Below are 22,339 nucleotides of genomic sequence, written 5' to 3'. Positions count from 1 at the left end.
TGGCTCAATGCACTACCAATTCTCTGCACTGCCCTTTGGCTTATCCACTGCGCCCAGTGTCTTCACAAAATGCCTGGCACCAGTAATTGCATTTTTCAGACAAAGAGGAATACAAATTTATCCTTACTTGGACAATTGCCTTATTCAAGCAGAGAACAAGGACATTTTACTACAGCATCTGGCGTTTGTCAAAAGATTACTAACATACCTAGGGTACACAGGTAACGAAAAGAAATCAAAACTGGTACCTTCACAAGAGATAATATTCCTGGGTGCAAGCTTAAATACAACTGCCCAGATGGCTTATCTCACGCCAGACAAAGGCAACTGACTACTTATTTCAAAATGTTGGCAACAAAGACCCAGTTATCTGCAAGAAAAATTCTGCAGGCTTTGGGCTTCATGGCATCCTGCATTCTGCTAATTCCATATACAAGACTGCATATGAGGAAACTACAGTGGTATCTAAAAAGTGTTTGGGCAATATTGCCACAGCCTGGAAACAATAATTACCTTCATTCCTTGCCTGCAACAGGAGTTTCGATGGTAGCAGAGGGTTGTCACCACAACAAGGGACAGCCTTTCACTTTACCCACAACCAGGCAGACATTAACAGATGCATCAGATTATGCTTGGGGGGCCCATATGGCAGGAAGATGTATTCGGGGCACATGGTCCGCAAGCCAAATGCATCTACATATCAATCAGAAAGAGATGCTAGCTGTTCAAAATGCCCCGACAGCCTTCAAGGATCTTCTTCATCCAGGACAACTATTGATAAAGGCTGACAATACTACAGTCATGTGGTACATAAACAAGCAGGGAGGCACACATTCCTACCCCCTCTGCAGACTAGCCATGACTTTGTGGAGCACAGCATTGACTTGCCAAGTAAATCTGCAAGCACGGTACCTGCCAGGAAGGATAAATTCTCTGGCAGATGAACTAAGCAGAAACCTAATGGATCCCCACGAGGAGAAATTGGATGCACAAGTCTTCAGCATGATAACAAGGAACTGGGGATGCCCGGAGATAGTCCTTTTTGCCTCACCTCACAACTGCCAACTACAGAAATTCTCCGCAAGGACTTATCACAAGCTAGCATGGAAAGTGGATGGTCTATCTTTCAGCTGGAAACACTTAACAGTATATGCCTCTCCCCCACTGCCTCTCCTCCCCAAGCTACTCCTAAACGTCAGACAAGAGAAGCCAAAAATGATACTGATTGCCCCAGACTGGCCCCGCCAGCACTGGTACCCAATCCTAAAGAGCTTGTCTCAATACCCAGCCTGGATATTGCCTCAAATTCCTCACTTATTGACCCAACAAAACAGTCAGATCCTGCACAGCCATCTCCGGACCTTAAACCTGGCAGCATGGCAGATAATGTAACCATTCAAAACACGCCTCTGTCTAAAGCAGTGATGGATGTTATTTTGGAGGCCAGGAGGCCTAGCACCAGAAAAGTGGAAGAGATTCTGTGCTTGGAACCAGGCACAAGGAATTGACACGATTGTACCAAATATTCCTCAGATTTTACAATACTTAACTGAGATGCTGAACAAAGGCCTATCCTTTTCCTCAATTAAGATTCATGCCTCTGCCATTTCAGCTCACTACAATACAGAGCCACCTCTATTTTCTCATCCATAACTAAGGCAGTACCTCAGAGGGGCCAAAAACATAAGACCTCCAAGGAGAGCGCCAATACCCATGGGACCTAAATTATGTCTTGGAAAAACTCACACTGCCTCCTTTTGAGCCAGCCTCTACAGCGGATATAAAATTCTTATCTTGGAAAACAGCTCTGCTGCTAGCAATAACCTCTGCAAGACGAGTCTCAGAGTTACAGGCACTCATGGCTGTGGAACCCTTTATCATTTTCCATCAGGACAGGGTTTCTCTGAGGACAAACCCAATATTTATGCCTAAGGTAGTGTCCAGTGTGGCTCTGAATCAAACAGTTTATTTGCCTACCTTTTATCCAAACCCACAGAATAAGGGTGAGAGACTTCTGCATTCTTTGGACATTTACAGGCAGCTATGCTTCTACTTGGACAGAACCAAAGCTTTCAGACAGACTGAGCAACTTCTAGTGGCATATGCTGCAGGATCACAAGGAAAGGCTATCTCAAAGCAGACTATTTCAAAATGGATAGGCCACTGCATTCATTTCTGCTATTCACAGCATGGCGAATCAGTGCCTAAGGGCATTAGGCCACATTCAACCAGAGCAGCAGCCACTTCAGCAGCCTTCCTCAGAGGAGTACCAACCAAAGATATCTTAGAGGCTGCAACTTGGAGTTCAGTGCATACTTTTACAAAGCACTATCACTTACCTCTCTACTCTAAATCTAGAGAAGGCTTTGCCACTGCAGTTCTGCAGGGCCTCATAGCCTCTCCTAATCCTATTTAGCCCCAGCCGCCCAACCTTAGCTTTGGGATTCTACCCAGTTGTATTGACTGCAACAGTGAAACACGATGAACATAGTACAGTTGTGTACCTACCATAAATGTAGATGTTCGAGTGTATTCACTGTCGCAAGTCCAGGTTACCCACCCACCATTCCCCTTTCCTTTGCTGGGCCTTATCTGTACTTCTCTATTCTATACAACCTATGTGGTGTATTTGCTTATTGATGAAGGTAGAGTTTTACTTTACTGCATGCATGTTTATTGGCATAAATTAGCCTACCCTTTTGGGGGCACCTGACATCTGGGGCAAGAAAAACTGAAGAAAATGGTGTCTGCTGCATCTTTTATACCCCTCGTGCACTGACCTCAGGGAGGAGGCGACAGCAACCGACACCGAACCAGGACTTTGGAATTCAGGCCGACTGCGGGTAGCCTGCCAGCAGGATAACCCAATTGTAATGACTGCAACAGTGAATACGCTTGAACATCTGCATTTATGGTAGGTACACAACTGTACTTTTCTAATCAGGGTTAAGGCCCATTACACCCAGGACTTTAGCTTCTGCTATGGCTTTCTGGAAAGGGGTGGACTCTAAGGCAGCAACTTCATCCTCTGAACATAATTTTACTAAGCAGATAAAAGTGGGGCATTAGTTTTCATGGACAGAAGGTTTTATCTGGATTTGATGGGTGAAATGCTGGTTGACGAGAAGGTTTATGAATTTATTAGTCTGTGTAATGTAGAGTCTTTAACTGATTCCGTGCACAGGATATTGAATGAATGTTTGTCTAATACGATTTCATTGGATTTATTTAATTACTTTAATATGACTATTATACCTATTTTACATGGATTATTGAAATTACACAAGAACCAATATAGACCACTGATGAGACAAAATTGTAATGGGTAGGGGATGGCTAACGGAACCCCTTTTGATTTATGTAGAGAGAGAACTGAGACCTTTGGTGGATTCATCCCCCACTATTCTGAGAGAGACTAAACAGTTTTTGCAAGATTTATTCACTTGTGTGAATGATGGCAATGTTTTTGACCCTTGTTTATCACTTTAGATGTACACTCACTTTTTACAAAGATTCCTAATGATATAGGTCTTGTTTTTATTTGTTTGTTCTTAGAGAAACATAGTCGTTTCAGTTCTAGGAAAATAAAATTGATTTGTTTTTTAACTAAATTAATTCTAGAAAATAATGTCTTTTTGTTTGAAGGACAATGTTATTGGCAGAAGCAGGGCATAGCCATGGGCAATGCCCTGCACTAATAGTTATGCCAGTTTAGTTATGGTCCATTGGGAGGATACTTTTGATCTCAATGGGAACAGATTCTCTCATTACATTAGACTTTTTAGGAGATTCATGGATGACATATTTTTTTATGATTAGACTAGGGGAAGTTTTACAGGAGTTTGATTATTTGCATAGCACAACTTTGTTACTGAGGTTCACTCTTAAAAGTTCTTCAAGCACTATAGATGTTTTGGATGTTGAAGTCCATAGAACTGAAAATGGTGTTTTTAATACCAGATTATATAGGAAACCCAGTTACGCTAGTACAACCCTTAGGAGGGATAGTGTACATCCCTCCCGAGTTTTTAAGAATGTGTTAAGGGGACAGGGGATGAGATTTTCTGGGTTAGATAATGCTGATAATATTTTTGAGTCTGACCTTAATGTACTTCAGCAAGAGTTTAGTGAAAGGGGGTTCATTGTCAAAGTAGTAGAGGGTATGGGCGTTGATACTAGGAAGCTTACCAGTGATCGTGATCAACTCTACTTCTCAGATAACAGCCAAATGATTACCAGCACTAAGATGAGCACAGTTACATCAAGGGTTAATTTTACACTGCAGTATAGTAACGTGGATATATTCTGTAATATCATTAAAATTAATTGGTTTGTTTTAAGATCAAGGGGGCTTGTGGGTGATCACCCACATTTTTCTTTCAGGAACAAGAAGCCTTTAAAAAGGCTACTGTGTTGTGGTAGTAACAAAGACACTGGGAGAGTTGAAGAAACAGGCACGGTAGCTTGTGGGAAATACAATTATTGCTCCTTTATAGATCCAGCTAGTCACTTTAGACACCACACCATTGAGCAAGACTTTATAATTAGAGCTAGCTGATTGCTCTACACAGAATGTGGTATATGTAGCTTGCTGTGATTCATGCTTGTCTTTCTATAAAGGAAAGATGAATAGAACGTTAAGAGAGAGAATTAGGGAACATGTCACAGTGATTAGGAAGTTAGATTTAAGGAATGTGTTGGCTAAGCACACACACAGGAAAATGGTCCCACACATCTGTTTAAGGTGTTGGGAGTGCTTATATGAAAGTGCACACCTTGGAGATTTTAGGAGTATTACAGATCAACATGAAATTCGGTGGATTATTAAACTGCAGTCTGATAGATTTCCTGGTCTCAACGGCAAGGTCCTTTTAAAACCATTTCTTAAAACACCTAGTTGATTTAAGTTATTCTTATCTGTACTGAAGTAAATATTGTGGGAAGAAATAGCCAGGGAATTGTTATGGCTAGGCTTGCCTAGGGCCAATAGCCTAGTACCAACCTATGAACCTCATTTTTTTTTCTCATGTGATTTTTAATCTTTATTGTTGTGTGGATTATTTGTAGGGTTAATTTTACTATTGTTTCATTTGGTCTGAAGAATTGCTCTTAAGAGCATGAAAGCACTTACCTGAATAAAGTTTTATATTGTTTTATTTTGCTGCAGTGATTGGTTTAGTTATTGTAAGTTAACTTGCTATGATTGTAGATGTTCCAGCGTATGACTGTTGCAGTAGATGTCCTCTCCAACCTTTTGTCATTTTTGGCCTTTTTTTCTTCTTCCATGGTGTGGATGTATATACCTTTGTGTATATAGTTGCACCTGTTTTACAATACCTAGCATTTTGTTCCTTCCCTTCATGGGACAAGAAAGTTCTGAACCTATTGCTTATATGCTTTTTAGATGGTACTTTTTTCGAACTCCTGACAGTTGTTGTGCGCTGTTTAGCTTTGATAAGTTATAATACCAAAAAACAAGGAAGACGAGGTCCAGCCGACAGAAGTTTATTCACAACGTACCATGCACCATAACATTGACCTAGGTCAATTTCATATACCTCCCCCTGATATAGCATATCCTTCAACAGAGATCAATATTTCTATATGCTATATTAATCTCGTTTAAACTTACTTCAGTGTAAGTATCCTCCAAAAGCATTGACATCATAAGACTAATATAGTCACATTTATCTACGATCACCACACCATTACCCTTATCGGGCTTCATAATTCGAATATTCCCCATTTGACTCAAATTTTCCATTAATAAATACTCAGCCTCTGTCATGTTACTGTATGTTTTTTTGCTTTTGCCTTTTAAAATACTGCCTTATATCAAATGCACACAATTTTTCAAACATGGCCACCATAAAATTCAAAGGCGGGTTGAAAACCCTAGGTTTAACCAACTTCTGATTATTACCCATATCGTTACAGTTATCAGTATGCTCAAACAAAACCTTAAGATTCACTTTTCTCGTGAATAATTTCAAGTCAATAAATGAATCAACAAGGTTTTCCCTCCTACAAGGAACAAAATTGAATCCCTTCGAAAAGAAATTAACATATTCAGCACCTAAAACAACACTAGAATAATTATATAATTTAAAATCCCCCATACTGTTTACTGTTACAGTGGGGCTGCTCAAAACCACATGACTGAAAGAACCTGCCATATCACAATTTAAGACATTGTAACCAAAACTGTTGCTACCACTAGTGTGTTGCATACCATCCACATTCGTTTCCTCATCGGTGTGTGTGTGTCAAAAACAGCAACTGGCATGCCATTACTTTCCTGTTTGTTAAAATTGTGTCCTAATGTTTTAGTTAACACCCCACTACCAGTTCCATCTACAATATCATCCCCATCTATAAAACAACAAGGTGGTGAATGCATCATCATAGAAGCACTGGTACAAGTATTTGGTGCCATACCCGCATCTTCCTCTAAGATATTATGTATACTTAAATTAAGCAATGCATTATCATTCAACACTTTACTTGTATAGGTTGAAGCATAAACATTTTCTTCAGAATTATGTCCAGTGTTGACAGAAACATCCGGGCTAAAATGGTCCTCACCATCGCAAACGCAATCTTCCCCAGTACAATTATCCAGTTGCTCAAATACCACCTCAGGTATACTCATTTCATGGTTAATGAAAGAATTGGAGACAAAAAAGTTGTCAATGTGCGTCAAGTCTTTGTGACTAAAGTACATTGATGTGCTACACAATAATACATCAGATAAAGTATCTGTTCCAGTTTTGATCCGGTCAAAAGTACATTCTGTGATCTCAGTTAATTTTGGACACTTATCGGTTGAAAAAGTTAAATCATCACTTACTAAGCAGTCCCGTAAAGAACCGCTGCCTATTTTCGCTGTCTCCACCCACCTCTCTGAGCACTGCTGGTGCCATGAAATCCCTTTGGGCGTGCCCCCATCCGGGCATTTTCGTCTCCCTCGTATGGATGGTCTCTGTTCCGGATCCTCTCTGAACGCCTCACACCCTCCTCTAAAGGGCTCCTGCTACCATAGTTGAAGTTATTATAGCTTTCGTGCTCCGCGGGTGAGATGATGTCATCCGTTTCAACGTTGTTGTGTAAACGTACATCCCTATTGGTGTTACCATGCCGACTAGGCAGTTTCTTGGACTTCGGGTATACGCTCCCAATTTCATACATCTTAGTATCTCTTGTATTTTCTTTAGTTTCTTATTGTAGATAACATCACAACTGTGGTCTACATCGTGCACAATATTAATATAATTTGTGTAATAGTGGTCAAATAAAAGATCCTTTCTGATGTTCTCGTTGATGGACTCAAGTTCATCTAGCAAGGCTTCAATTTTAGCTTTATTGTATTTAATCATAATCTCCATTATGTTCAAACCAGTTTTGTTAAAACGTTCATTGTTTGTCTTCATGGAGAGCGAGGGTTCCCCGGCTGACATTGGTTGTTTATTGCAGCGGATCAATGAACAATTACAAGAGCATTCGGCTCTAATTAAAACACTAATGAACCGAGAACCTACAACATATGCTACTCCGTTTTTGGGGAGTTTGGGGTTGCCACTTACCCAAGCTACTCCTAAACCATCAATTGTAGTTGGACTTGATTCCAGCAACACAGCTGGTACACTTAAAGGGCAACCACCTAATATGCGCTGTAATGCTGCGGACAATCAGCCCAATGCCTTTAATAGTGAGCATTGGAAAGCTAATCTTTTTACCTTTGAAGGTGACTGTAATGTTGAGAACCTGACAAAAAACAAACAAGGTAAATCTATGAATGAATCATTAAAAATGTTTGAAACCAGATTATTTAAGCTTAAAAGAACACAGCTCGAAAATAGTTACCTGAACAAAAACATAGAGCTTGGTATGGTGCCGAAAGGTTTACGTGTATGGAGATACCCGAATGGGTGTGATGGTAATAATAATATGATTAAAGAGCTGCATGAACTGTTTAACAAAACTGGTTTGAACATAATGGAGATTATGATTAAATACAATAAAGCTAAAATTGAAGCCTTGCTAGATGAACTTGAGTTCGTGAGGCGTTCAGAGGGGATCCGGAACAGAGACCATCCATACGAGGGAGATGAAAATGCCCGGATGGGGGCACGCCCAAAGGGATTTCATGGCACCAGCAGTGTTCAGAGAGGTGGGTGGAGACAGCGAAAATAGGCAGCGGTTCTTTACGGGACTGTTTAAGTGATGATTTAACTTTTTCAACCGATAAGTGTCCAAAATTAACTGAGATCACAGAATGTACTTTTGACCGGATCAAAACTGGAACATATACTTTATCTGATGTATTATTGTGTAGCACATCAATGTACTTTAGTCACAAAGACTTGACGCACATTGACAACTTTTTTGTCTCCAATTCTTTCATTAACCATGAAATGAGTATACCTGAGGTGGTATTTGAGCAATTGGATAATTGTACTGGGGAAGATTGCGTTTGCGATGGTGAGGACCATTTTAGCCCGGATGTTTCTGTCAACACTGGACATAATTGTGAAGAAAATGTTTATGCTTCAACCTATACAAGTAAAGTGTTGAATGATAATGCATTGCTTAATTTAAGTATACATAATATCTTAGAGGAAGATGCTGGTATGGCACCAAATACTTGTACCAGTGCTTCTATGACGATGCATTCACCACCTTGTTGTTTTATAGATGGGGATGATATTGTAGATGGAACCGGTAGTGGGGTGTTAACTAAAACATTAGGACACAATTTTAACAAACAGGAAAGTAATGGCATGCCAGTTGCTGTTTTTGACACACACACACCGATGAGGAAACGAATGTGGATGGTATGCAACACACTAGTGGTAGCAACAGTTTTGGTTACAATGTCTTAAATTGTGATATGGCAGGTTCTTTCAGTCATGTGGTTTTGAGCAGCCCCACTGTAACAGTAAACAGTATGGGGGATTTTAAATTATATAATTATTCTAGTGTTGTTTTAGGTGCTGAATATGTTAATTTCTTTTCGAAGGGATTCAGTTTTGTTCCTTGGAGGGGAAACCTTGTTGATTCACTTATTGACTTGAAATTATTCACGAGAAAAGTGAATCTTAAGGTTTTGTTTGAGCATACTGATAACTGTAACGATATGGGTAATAATCAGAAGTTGGTTAAACCTAGCGTTTTCAACCCGCCTTTGAATTTTATGGTGGCCATGTTTGAAAAATTGTGTGCATTTGATATAAGGCAGTATTTTAAAAGGTAAAAGCAAAAAACATACAGTAATATGACAGAGGCTGAGTATTTATTAATGGAAAATTTGAGTCAAATGGGGAATATTCGAATTATGAAGCCAGATAAGGGTGGGAGGATGGCTTAATGTTTAAGGCGTTTACCTTACAGACACAAGGTGCAGGGTTTGATTCTCACATGGGGTAACTGGCTAGTCTTGAAATGGCCCACAAGGGTAGTTAGCCTAGTACCAATCTATGAACCTATGGTGTGGTGATCGTAGATAAATGTGACTATATTAGTCTTATGATGTCAATGCTTTTGGAGGATACTTACACTGAAGTAAGTTTAAACGCGATTAATATAGCATATAGAAATATTGATCTCTGTTTGGAGGATATGCTATATCAGGGGGAGGTATCTGAAATTGACCTAGGTCAATGTTATGGTGCATGGTACGTTGTGAATAAACTTCTGTCGGCTGGACCTCGTCTTCCTTGTTTTTTGGTATTATTGGTCGTGTATGCACTACCTTCAGCTTTGATAAGTTGGGCCCATTGGTCATGTCCCTTGCAAGATATAAACTGAATAGCTTAGGTTACTGCAACAGTGATCTGTTAGAACACTTACTATTATTGTAAGTTAAATTACACAGCTGTACTTTCTTGTTGGCACTAGTGCTGCTGTTAAGGCTGAGCCAGCTCATCAAGACCTACTGTTATTTTATGCACTGTCATCTCCTTCCCTGAAAGAGAAGTGCACAGTTGTCTTTGTGATGGTCAGATATTCTGCAGTTTGAGATATTGTTACCCACATTTTTTACACGTGAGGTGACTAGTTCAATAGCGCTTAAGTGTACCTTTGTCCTTGCGTCTTGAGTTACAGTAATATCCATTGTTTGTAGCAGTGCACTAAACAGGGCAATATGTAACTTAAAAGCCTGTGCTGTCTAGCCTTGCAAGTATTCAGTCCCCTAAGTGGTACAAATGTTGTACCTCTTTAGTACACCAATTGGTTTGTAATGATGGTTTCTATTGTATAATCTAGATTTTCATGTATTTATAGGTTAATTAGCTCACAATTACAGGTTGTGGGAGACAGTTACTTTATTAATTTATTTGCAAAGTTGAGTTTAATGTTTGATTTACATAATTATGATTACCAGTTGCTCCAGAAAATTGCTGGCCCCTTATGCTTTTTCACTTGTAGTCCTACCTCAGTTCTTTATCCCACTGCTTCAGTGTTTTTGCTTGTTAGTAGCTTTTTATTTTCTCTAGTATTCATTGTACTATTGTATCATAGTTAAATAATGACAAAGATTAAAATTGTATTTGATAATGGCTACTACTATAACTTGTTTACCAAATTGTTTTTAATTGTTATTTGTTAGGTGAACTGGAAGAAGAAATGGAGCCTCCAGATATGATGGAATTGTCAGAAAAGCAAAAACACCAACTCCGACATAGAGAGCTCTTCTTGTCACGACAGTTGGAGTCATTACCTGCCACACACATTAGGTAAGTTTATCTGCTGGACAACTGATTTAAATCATCTTATTTCTACTAGCATTGCTCATTCTGGTGCCAGGAGTAAACATGAATGTATATAAACTTGTCTTTCTTCTTGTATGCCTTTAATTGTACTATCAAGACCTTCATCCAGGTCTGTTGTCTTAATACCTGTGACTGCTACACACACCCCTAGCACTCTTGTCTGGTAAGTATTGATCCGTCTTCAGTAGCAATCAAGAATAAGACTGCAGGTATATCTGCTCAGCAGCTAAAACTTTCCCAGGCTGCCAGAATTCCTCCTCTTTCTTGCACTATGGAACCTAGCTCATCCATATCTTTGTTGCTGTGCTTTAGTTGGTATGGATCCTAAAGTGGTCTCTGGCTGCGTTTGATAACTGAAATATTTTCTTTTTCTTTAGTTGAGAAAAGAACAGGGGAGAAAGGAAAAAAAAAATAGAGGGGGACACTGTCTGAATAGTACTGTTACTTCACTTGTGATATATATTGCTTTATTATATTTGTATCTGCTGGTGTTTTCTAAAGATTAAGTATGCTGCTGTAATCTTCAGTGTACAGTTTTACAAGGGACGGGGCATACATATAACAGAAGGTAAGGGATTTTTCTGCAAAGTCTGGGACAGTTGAGAACTGTTGGTGTTTAGCAGTTTGCAATGTTCCTTTATTGATCACTATTTTTACCTTTCTTAGTTGTTTTCCAGAAACTATTTTGACATGTTTTTCTGCCATATTTAAACTTTACCTGTCCAGACATTGGTCTGTCTTATCGGATGGCTTTGTTCTTTAAAAACAAAGTCTTCTGAACTTTTTTATGAATGCATTTATTCTCATTCTCTCTCTCTCAATCTTTTTGTGAGGTGTTTGGGTGGCTGTCATTAAAATGGACTGCTCTTTCCATAAGTGCCCTTGTGGGATGATGTTTTGTGTACAGAGTAATCATGAGCTTGAGATTTGTTTGGATGAAAGTCATTGTATGAAATTTCTGTTGGGGATCTGTTTACTTCAACAGTTGGGCATAAGCAAGACCAACTAAGGTGATATTTGTATGGGCAGACCCTTACAGCTTAGTCTGCATCTAGTCATTCAGGAGAATCTTCTGCAGTAAGGCCTTCCCCAGAGTTCCTCATCCAGGAAAAAAAAACATACAGTTGCCTAAGAGGCTTTGTGTTTCTTCTCCATCTTTCTTCCTCTTTAAAAGCTGAGGTCAACTAGAAGTGAAGCCTCTTGCTAAAAAGGTTTTTGTTCCTAATGTAGAGAGGGGTTATTTTTCTTCATCAAACCTCAGAGGTACAGAGTTTGCTATTTATTTGATCCTAGACTTTATAAGGGTGCTGCTTTGCTTTAATTTTGCAGTAAAGTCCTCAGCCCTGAAGCCTTTACCAAAGCAAGCCTCAACCCTTGTCTTGTTAGAATCCGGCTAGAGAAGATTTCCAGTCATTGTTAAGGCAGAGTAGGCTGCTGGTGCCCGTTCCTCTATCTTTTGTGTCGGGAACAGGGAATCCATTTCTGCTTTCTGTCTAAAACCCTGGGCATCAGCTATATTCCTTTAGGTTCCAAAGTTCTTGGCTCCATTACCAGAGAGGCAGGTCTTGACCATTTATAGTGAGTGGGTGCCACATCCTGCTTTTGATAGCTGAGGCTTCAATATTGTTCTCTGCCTTGAGTATCTCAGTAGATGTTTTGACTTTCAGTATAAAGTATTGTTAATTCACTTACAAAATATGGTGGTGATTCTGCTGCTGCTTCTGATATTGGATCTTCTAGGCTTGATAGTGGCTTTCAACTCTGTGTTTGATTTAGGACATCAATACTGGCAGTGACCCTGACTCTTTTGGTGCTGATGTGATAACAGTTGTACCTAACACCAGAATGTTTGGCTCTGGTGGGCTTGGCAACGCCAATCTCGATATTAAGTCTGCAGCAGTCTTTGCTGTCATACCTGCCAGTGTCATACCTTCTATGATGTTGGCATTGTCTGTGCCACCAGGAAGGTCCTTGACTGCACTCACAGCTGTGTAGTCAGTTCAGCAGGACAAAGAGAACCCAGGACCTTCAGCCACTCCTCAAGACATTTTCAGCTCAGAAACAAGTATTCCTCATTTTCTGGAATCCTTACATTCAGCAATTAACTTGGAAGTCCACGTGAAAAAGAAACACAGTGATTCACATACAGAATCCTCCACTACTGATGTTGGGAGGAGGATACCAATTTTCAGCATCCCTGTGATCTCCCAAAGTTTGGGAGAAGTGTTTTAGATGGTACCCCAGTAAGAGTTGGTTGGCCCACTCACCTGGCATTCTCTCAACACTGAGAGCACTGCAGAACACAAGATATTCAGGTCTAACTAGCAGGCCTTTTTTGGTGCAACTGCTGTCAGATATTGTAAAAGTAGCCACCAGTGTGAGTGAGAGGATTTGTATGTAGTAGCGCCATTTCCAAAATAAGCAGCTGTATCCTCTGGCTTTCCAGAAAATGTAATTTCTCTGTTATTCCCTCATGTTGAGGCCTTCAGCATTATGGAAGCCTCATGATTATACATTCATTGTAATGCAATTCAGAGCTTGTCCAATGCAACCATTATGTGTGGCTCTTGTTTAACTGACTTTACCGAGATGACTTTTACGACTTCCCCATTTCAAGTACCATGTTTGTTGTGCCTAAAGTTAGGGTATGCGAGATTTACATTTCTTTTGCCTCAGGGAATGTGGAGAAGTCAATCTGTAAGTGGCATAGGATGTTTTATGACCACCTGAGCTGATTCCAGCTTGGGCAGATGAGACTTTGGTTTAATGTTTTATCCCAAGAATGGCATACTCAGGATGTAGCACTCCTCCCAGTGCTGCATTGCATTGTCTTTATTTTTAATGATGCCAAGCACCTGGTGTAGGAATAGAACCCACAATTCAGTCTTCCAGCACTAAAGGCAGGTCTGGTAACATTTTAGCTACTGACAGTGCTTGCTTGCTGGGGTATGGCACACCAGCAGAAACAGCAGTAGGATGCAAAAAGAGCCCTAATTTTGAGGGTAATTTCCAGAAGAAAGGGTCCTAGGCAGTCATTGGGTAACCATGACCCATCCATGAGTGGTCAGCAGCAGCCTTGAGGGTATTGCCCAACAGCCCACTTCTGGAATAGTCGGGGGGGGGGTTCTATTCCTCCATTTGTCTGCTTTGGAACTTGATCACGAAGCAGCGATGGATTGGGGCAGTCCTATCAAGAGGTTGCGGAATTCCCTTTTGCATAATCCTTGTACCACTGACCCTTACTCGACCATCCCACCTTGTCAGAAAGAAATGGCAAAAGGGTGGATGTTGTAATCCTGTACAAAAGAGCCATCCAAGCAGTGAATCAGACCAGAAGTTGTCTTGAGTTTACCCCATGCTCTTTTAACTGCCAGAAAAGAGAAGGAGCCTCGTACCACTATTGAATCTAAACAGCATAAATATGTATATACCAGTCCTTCCCTGTGTAGCAGGACTGAATGTGCTTTTTGGACCTCCAGGATACCCACCTCCATATCAGAATCACTAGAGAGTCTACACCTGTCCATCCCCTTGGCAAAGAATCCAGGATGATCGACATGATGGGAAAGCAGGTCAACAACTCGGGCACTTTAGCTGAGAGAATGTCAACTTACTTAACCCATAAGAACTGATCCAAAGGGATCTAACAAAACAAACAATGAATACTTTGAGACTGTCTAGCATACTGAAGTCTGTTAAACAATTACAGACCAGCATGAATATCATGTTTAATGTAACTAATCTCTCCATGCATCTGCTTCACCGCACAGTCCGCAAAAGGAAGAGGGAATAGATCAACAAAAATACTAAGAAAGATAGATGTGACAAAAGCAATGCTCAATATTAGAACAGACCAGGATCCATCATGCACTATCGCAAATATTAAAGTAAAAATTTCAACACAGGTGGAAAAACTTAGAAGATACGAAGCTAAATATAAAGGGAAAGTGCAAAATGAGCAATTTATTGATGACCCAAAAAGGTTTTATAGAAAACTGGGAAAAAAGGTAAAAGGAATTGAAAGACCGCCAAAAAAAGAAGAAAGAGATGCATTTTGGGGAAGTATCTATGAAGATCCTGTGGAACATAACAAAGATGATAAATGGATAGAAGTAGTAAAAGAAAGAATAAGAAGTTTAAAGGTACATGATATAAAATTGGATGAAGTAGCAGCTCGATAGATTGAAACATAGTTAAGAAAAGCCTCTAATTGGAAAACCCCAGGCCCAGATGCAGTACCTAAATCTGGTTAAAGGTATTAACATCTTTGTACGAAGATTTAGCCACAAGTAAGAACTATTTATATGTGCACTCAGAACAGACGCCAACCTGGTTAACAGGAAAAACAGTGCTCCTACTTGAGTGAACCTGCAAGCTACCCTAAAAATTATAGACCAATAACTTACTTCTGACGACGTATAAACTATATACTGGAATTGATGCCGACCGAGTTTATAGTCATTTCGAAGAAAACTCAATTATGGCAGTAGAACAAAAGGGCAATAAAAGAAAGTCACATGGAACAAAGGATCATTTGTTGTTAAAGTCATAGTGGAAAACTGTAAAAAGGAGAAGAATCTAAGTATGGCATGTATTGACTACAAAAAAGCATTTGATAGTATCCCTCATTCATGGATAGGAGTGCTTACAAATGTATAAGATGGCACCGCACACTGATAGACTACGTTATAGTGACCATGAAACAGTGGTAGACCACTTTGCAGTTAAGTCATGATAAAGGACAAATTGTTATCCCAGGGATAACAATTCAGAGGGGGATATATCAGGGTGACTCTGTCACCATTACTATTCTGCCTTGCACTTAATCCATTAAGCTGTTTACTCAACATCTTAGGCCATGGCTATATTCTGGCTCCTAGAAAACAACAAAGTGTAAAGACTTATCACCTTCTCTTTGTCGATTTAAAACTGTATAGCTCATCAGATGAGGAACTGAAAGCACAACTGCAAGTTGTCAAAACTTTTTCAGATGATACAAAAATGTCATTTGGTCTTGATAAATGTGCAAATGCAACCTTTAAAGCAGGAAAACTGCAGCATCAGGAAAACATCAGTTTGGGACAAGAATATGATGTAAAAGAACTTGAGTAAGGAGTGTATAAATATTTGGGAATTGATGAAGGATCAACAATAAAACATAAACAAATGCAAGTAAAACTTAGTAAGGAATACTTTAGAATACTTAAACCCTGAAAACAGCACTGACATCTAGGAACAAAATCCAAGGTATAAACCAATTTGCTCTTCCTGTCCTAACTTAGTTTCAGAGTGAATGACTGTCCCCAAAACGTGTTGGATAGATTAGATAGGAAAACAAGAAGGATGCGTCATGCTCACCAAATGATTTATAAAAATTAGTGCATATCAAGATTATATATTTCCGGTTTCAAAGGAGGGATGGGCCTCTTTGAAATTGATTATCTGTATAGATCTGCACTCGTGGGACTCCACACAGTTGCTGACTTCACAAGACCCAAATGTAGTGAAAGTTTTGAAACACGAGGAGAATAAATCTTAAGGTGACTTCTCTGCTTAATCTAGCAGAAGCTTATTGGCGACAAGTAGGAATGGAAATCAAACCAGAAGTAGATAAAAATCAGGCAGCAACTAAATGTGCCAAAAAACAGAAGAAAGAATGTAAGGTGTAGGATCAGATGAGAAGGCAAGAAATGTGGAAAAAGCATAAATATAGTTGTGTAAGTATTGAAAACTTCTGGAAGAACCTCATGCTGACCAGGAACGAACACAAGAATGGTTAAGGAGAGGTAAATTCAAACCAAGAGAGGAAAAGTTTAATATTGGAGGCCCAAGATAGTGGGCTGCGTACACAGTTTATAAAGTCCATTGAACATGTGGGAGAAACAGACAAATGTAGGTTTTGTAAAACTGAATTGGAAATGGTTGTACACCTTGTTAGTTGCAACATATTAATAGCAGGAGGATTGTATACTGAAAGGCATAATAATGTGGCGAGACTTTTGTACGGAGTTTTGTGCAAACATTATGGTACTGACGTGGCTGAAAACACTGGAAGCATGAGCCACAAAGCATCATATAAAATAAAGAAGTTTGCATCACATGAGATCATCCATTACCAACAGTTCAAAAGATAGATGCTAGAAAACCAGATATAGTGGTTCAAGAAAAGAAGACAAGAGTAGCATTGATCACTGAAATTGCCACACCCAGTGACTGCAGTGTCTTGCGTACAGGGAGACTGTCATAAAATATCACAGATTTTCAGGTAGAAACGAGAGCAGTATGGAAGAAAGATACCCAGACAGTTCCAATAGTAGTAGAAGCAACGGGTCTTATAAAAAAAGAAATTACAATTGTATTTAGATAAGTTACCAATATGTGTAACTCCATACAAACTGCAGGAGGAGTCATTACTGGGCACATTGCGGGTGCTGCGAAGAGCACTACTGGCTGACATCAAAGACTGAAACAATACTAATTTCATGAACTTTAATTGTACTTTGTCTTGGGAATGGGGACCATTCCTGTCATGGTATTAGACACCCAAAAGATTTGGAAAAGTTAAATCGGCAAAGAAGAGTAATTTTGCTGGGATTGAATTCACCCTCAAGTCTTAGTGAGTACCTTCATGAGGTTGACCCTGTTTTTACAAAATCTCACCAAGATGACACCGATGTATAGATTGTGTTTTATGTAGCATATATCACGGCCAGAAGTAGGTTAAAAATATAAAGACAGCTGGGTGCACTGCTGCCAGGACTGGAAAAAATGACAGTGTAGAATTCTCAAGGCACGGAAAGGTTCCTACAATGGGGTTAGGCCAGGCTTAGGGGTAGGATGTTGTAGGAGGTAGTAATTGACAAAAAACACAAAAACTGAAGTAGCCATAAAGATTGTAGACTGGACTGTTGAGGATAAGGAAAAAATTGTGTTAATATTATGCAAAAAGCCCAGAATTTCCAGACAGAAGATGTATAAAAGGATTGAGAGAGAAACCTAGAGGAAAGAAAAATTACTTGCACAAGAAAAACTGTCAAAAACGTCAAATGTAATTTTATGTTCATTAATGCAACAGATTCTTGAAAAACATTATTTAGACCAAGAAACCTTAGGCCTTTTGGAAAAAGAAGTTTGAAAAAAGAAGCAACAGATGAGGTGTGAAAATATAAAGAAAATCCTAGAGATTTTTGAAAGGTATAAAAAAGTATGGATGAGAGAAGGAAAGAAAACTCTAGTATGGTGCAGTATTTATGCAAATAAGAAAGCCAAATTAATTAATACAAAAAGCAGCTCCAAAGATATTTGAAGAGAAATACAGGCAAAGACACCCAGATATGGATAGTTTCACAATAAAAAAAAAAGTAAGATCAAAAAGGGGGACCGTAGAACAGAAGACTAATGAAGAAGTTAAAAAAAAATAGAAACTGAAGTTATGGAATACCTGCAAAGTCAAGGATTTAGTGTAGAAAGTCTAACAGGTTACTTTGCAGCATGGTGGAACAATGAGTCCCCCTAGTAAAGAGAAACAGCAGAAGACATCTGAAGAAGAAATATGGAGACGGGGAAAAATAAATGTAATATGGTCCAGTATTTATGCAAAGGAGAAAGTAAAACTAATCCATAAAAAAAAAAAAAAAAGGCAGCACCAGATATTTGAAGAGAATTGCAGGCAAAGGCATCCAGATATTGAAAATTTAACAAGACAAAAAATAAGAAAACAAAGGAGAATGTAGAAAAGAGGATTAGTAATGGAGAAATTAAAGAAATGGAAACTGAAGTTATGGACTACCTGTGAAGTGAAGGATTTAGTGTAGAAAATCCATCTCTGGTAACATCACAGCAGGGTAGAATAATGAATCCCCAGATTAATTAGAAACTAGTTGAGCCGAAAACATCTCATCATTTGCCATATGAAGATACTTTGGAGCTTTAAGTAGGAAACCAGCACAGAAGTTCAGATAGAGTTGCACACCAAGGGAAGGAACAAAAAACTGCGTCTTCTCTGATGTACCCAGTGTTGTAGAATGATAGGCCAGTGAGTTCCTGTATGAAAGAGCAACAGATATCACAGTGAGGCTGAAGAGAGTATGGCATAGGAAGATTTTCTGGAACTTTCTGTAGAATGCTCTCAGGAACCCGAGAACACACAGTGTGCCCTTAGTTTAGAAGAAAATGATTTATGAGAAGAATTGCTTGAATTTAATAGAGACTGATGGACATGTTAAAATCAATGAAAGAAATAGACTGCAGGAAGTCAGTAAGACCCAAAATATTAGAAGTTTTCTTAAACTAATTGAAACACAGCAATAAAGACTGCTCACAGAAATTCATGCAATGTAACAGAAGTAAATAGGATATATTACTGTGCGGCTAAATTAATAACAGTCTTACCACAAAAACACCAATAAGGGAAAGGAAGGGGAGAAATCAAACGCCATCATGCAGTATTGACTAGAGAAAACTATAAAACAAGACAAGAAGTGTCACCGTTGGAGTACATAAAGGAGAACAGATTGACAAAAGATAAAAGCAACCTGCAGTATCAGAACAGATCAGGATCTATCATATACTTTGCAAATAATAAACTAAAGATATCAGCACAGGCTGAAAAACTTAGAAGATATGCAGATAAATATGAAAGAAAAGTACAAAATAAGCAATTTATTGATGACCCAAAAAGTTTTATAGAGAATTGGGAAACAAGGCAAAAGGAATAGACACATTTTTGAGAAATATCTATGAAGATCCCATGGAACATAAAGATGCTGAATGGATAGAAGTACTGAATAATGAGAAGTTAAAATGTGCAAGATATGAAATGGGATGAAGTAACAGACAGAGAAGTTGAAAGAAAATTAAGAAAAGCTCCTAAATGGAAACCCCCCAACCCAGATGTAGTATCTAACTTCTGGCTAAAAGTTTTAATGTTTTTGCATGAAGATTTAACCATGAGTAATGCAAAGAAGTGGTCTTTCCATAATGATCCATCTGTGTTGTCGATCGTCACTTATCCTTGACAGTGGGTTCAGTTCCAAACCTTGGAACCAACTCTGCTGTTTTTCCTGCTCGCACCTTCCAAAAACCCTTGAGCTAAGCACTACCCATAATGCTCCTCGTTAATTTACCTCAGATCGAGTTAGCATACAATAGTGACAGGTATAAAGTAATAGAACAGAGACCTTGTCTGCATCTCTTAATAAAGAGCAGTGGCAGGGAAAGATCCGATCCACCAAGAAGCCCAAGGTCAGGGAGAAGGGAGGTGAGTATGTCAAGGATATGTGAAGGTCGACAACACAGATTGAACATTATGGTAAGACATAACTTCTTTATCTGATGATGTCAATCTTCACATAGTCCTTGTCAGTGGGACAGAGTCCCCAGCTACTTGAATCTTGGGAGGTCTCACTGAAGAATTTTCCTGATGACCATCGAGCTGAAGGATGCTCGTCCCCTAGAGACCAGATCCAATTTGTAATGAGTAATAAACGTATGTGGAGATACCCAAATATTGTCTGTAGAGTGACTACAGTGAAAACTGCAGATGCGGCCACTGCTCTTGTTTAATATGCTTTAACGGGCTTTGGAAGAGGCAGATTTTTCCTGTCATAAACAAAGGTGATAGTCCTTTAGCCATTGAGCCAAAGTGGACTTTAGAAACTGGTTTCCCCATAGCCACAGAGGAAAAGGAGACAAACAATTGGTCTGACTTTCTGAAGTCTTTTGTCCTGTGCAGGTAAAAATATAATTGTCTCTGAACATCTAAGAAATGTAAGTAGCATTCACCTTTGTTTGAAAAACTGAGAAAGAAAATTGGAAGTTGGATTGTTTGGTTAAGGTTAGTTTTGGATACTATCCTTGGTAAAAAGGAAGGATTTGTTCTCAATGAGACCCTGTCTTTATGAAAAATGAGGTAAGGAGGTTGTGGAGGGTTCAAAGGGTGAATAAACAAGAGATTGAAGTACCAGATTTAAGTCCCAAGTGAAGAGGGTTCTTTTATGTGGAGGTCTGAGCATCAAGGACCCTTTCAAAACAGCTTTGCAAAGTTTTTGGGACATTAATGATGTTCCGTTTACACTAATGAAAATTAGAAATTGCAGCTAAATGCCCACAAATGGTTAATGCTGAGGTGCCTGCTTCAAATAGCACTGTCAAGAATTAAAAGCTTTGATTGGAGCTGAATATGGATCAGAGTTTGTGTATAAAGCTCATTTAGAAAAATTCTGCTATTGCTGTTTCCTTGTCAAAGGTTTGCGGCAGGTTAGAACTATTCTTTGAACTGGAGAAATGAGAGATGAATGCCTGGCAGTCATGGGAACTGGAGAAAGCCATACCCTAAGCTTGAGGTTCTGAATATTCAGATGAACCAGTCCATTTCTGGAGCTGGGTCCAGAGTCCAAAGTTTCCAAACTAGATGATGCCAAAGGAAGGGGAACCATATTTATCAAGGCCAGAACGGGGCAATGAGAATTGTCCTGTTCTTCGACTGGATAGCTTTCTTCAGAAACTGGGATATTAGAGGAATGGGGGGGGGGGGGCTAAAGTAGACCGGAGGGCAAATCATGTGGAAGAGCATCACTCAGTGACTCCCCTGGAGGGGGGCATCAGGGTGAAGTAGCTGCTGCACTTGTGATTCAGGGGTCATGCAAACGGGTCGAAGCAAAGCTGGCCCTAGTGGTGAAAAATCTTTTTTTGCTATTGATGGATTGAGAGACCAGTAGTGAGGCATTAGAATACATCTGCTCAGTCTGTCTGCAATCATGTTGGAGCTCCCTGGAATGCACATTGCTATCAGAAAGCAGTCAGACGAAATCTCCCATTGCCAAACTGTGAGAGCTTCTCAACAGAGAGGATAGGATCTGGTTCCCCTTTGCTTGTTGATGTACCAGACTACCGACATGATGTCTGTTTGAATTGCAGTTGTTCCCAAGCGGAGAGTTTCCTGAAATGCTTGCAACGCTAAGAACACCAACTTCCTCTCTAGAACATTGATATGCAAATTGGCCTCCAAGTGGAACAAGTGCCTTGAACTGTCTTCTCCAGATAATGCCATCCCCCACCTTATCTGGGATGCATCCATGGTCACTGTGGCCTGGGGTTGAGGAAGGATAAAGGGTCTGCCTGCCAAAATTGTGTTGGAATGAAGCCACCAACAGATCTGTCTTGCATGTATTGGTGATCATTACTATATAGGACATTGGTTGATTTAGTAAGGACCATTGGGAAGCCAGAAGCCACTGAAGAATCCGCATGTGATATCTCGCCAGCAGGATAAAAGTGATGGATGCTGCCATCGATCCCAATGCATGTAGTAACAGCCTTGCAGGGGGTTTTAGCTGCGGACAGTTTGAGAGACTTGAGATCTTATTCTTTGAAGTCTTTCCAGTAGAAGAGATGCAATGCTTCTGTGTGTTTAGTAATGCTCCTATGAATTCCAGTTGTTGAGTTGGCTGTAAGTTTGACTTTTCATAGTTTATGGTAATATCGAGTGATGTCCAAATTTGAATGACATAGTCTTTTGCCTGTAGTAGTAGATGCCTGGTGGGAGCAGTGAGGAGCCAATCGTTTAA

The 22,339-nt window shown here is 39.5% G+C and overlaps 1 protein-coding gene across 5 annotated transcripts in view; it reads left to right on the top strand.

Moving 5' to 3' along the window:
• The window catches only part of MTA1 (metastasis associated 1), a 3,368,231-nt gene that overhangs the window by 684,392 nt on the left and 2,661,500 nt on the right, over positions 1–22,339 (top strand). For all 5 annotated transcript variants that reach the window (XM_044074165.1, XM_044074166.1, XM_044074164.1 and 2 more), the window contains exon 4: positions 10,610–10,736. In XM_044074165.1, coding sequence (XP_043930100.1) covers positions 10,610–10,736 — 127 coding nt within the window. The remainder of the gene's footprint in view (positions 1–10,609; positions 10,737–22,339) is intronic.

This window comes from Protopterus annectens, chromosome 6.part0, assembly GCF_019279795.1.
Source record: "Protopterus annectens isolate FY-2018-M chromosome 6.part0, PAN1.0, whole genome shotgun sequence".
NCBI lineage: Eukaryota > Metazoa > Chordata > Ceratodontiformes > Protopteridae > Protopterus > Protopterus annectens.
Note: the sequence above shows the minus strand (reverse complement) of the source record. Positions and strands in the feature narration are given on the sequence as shown.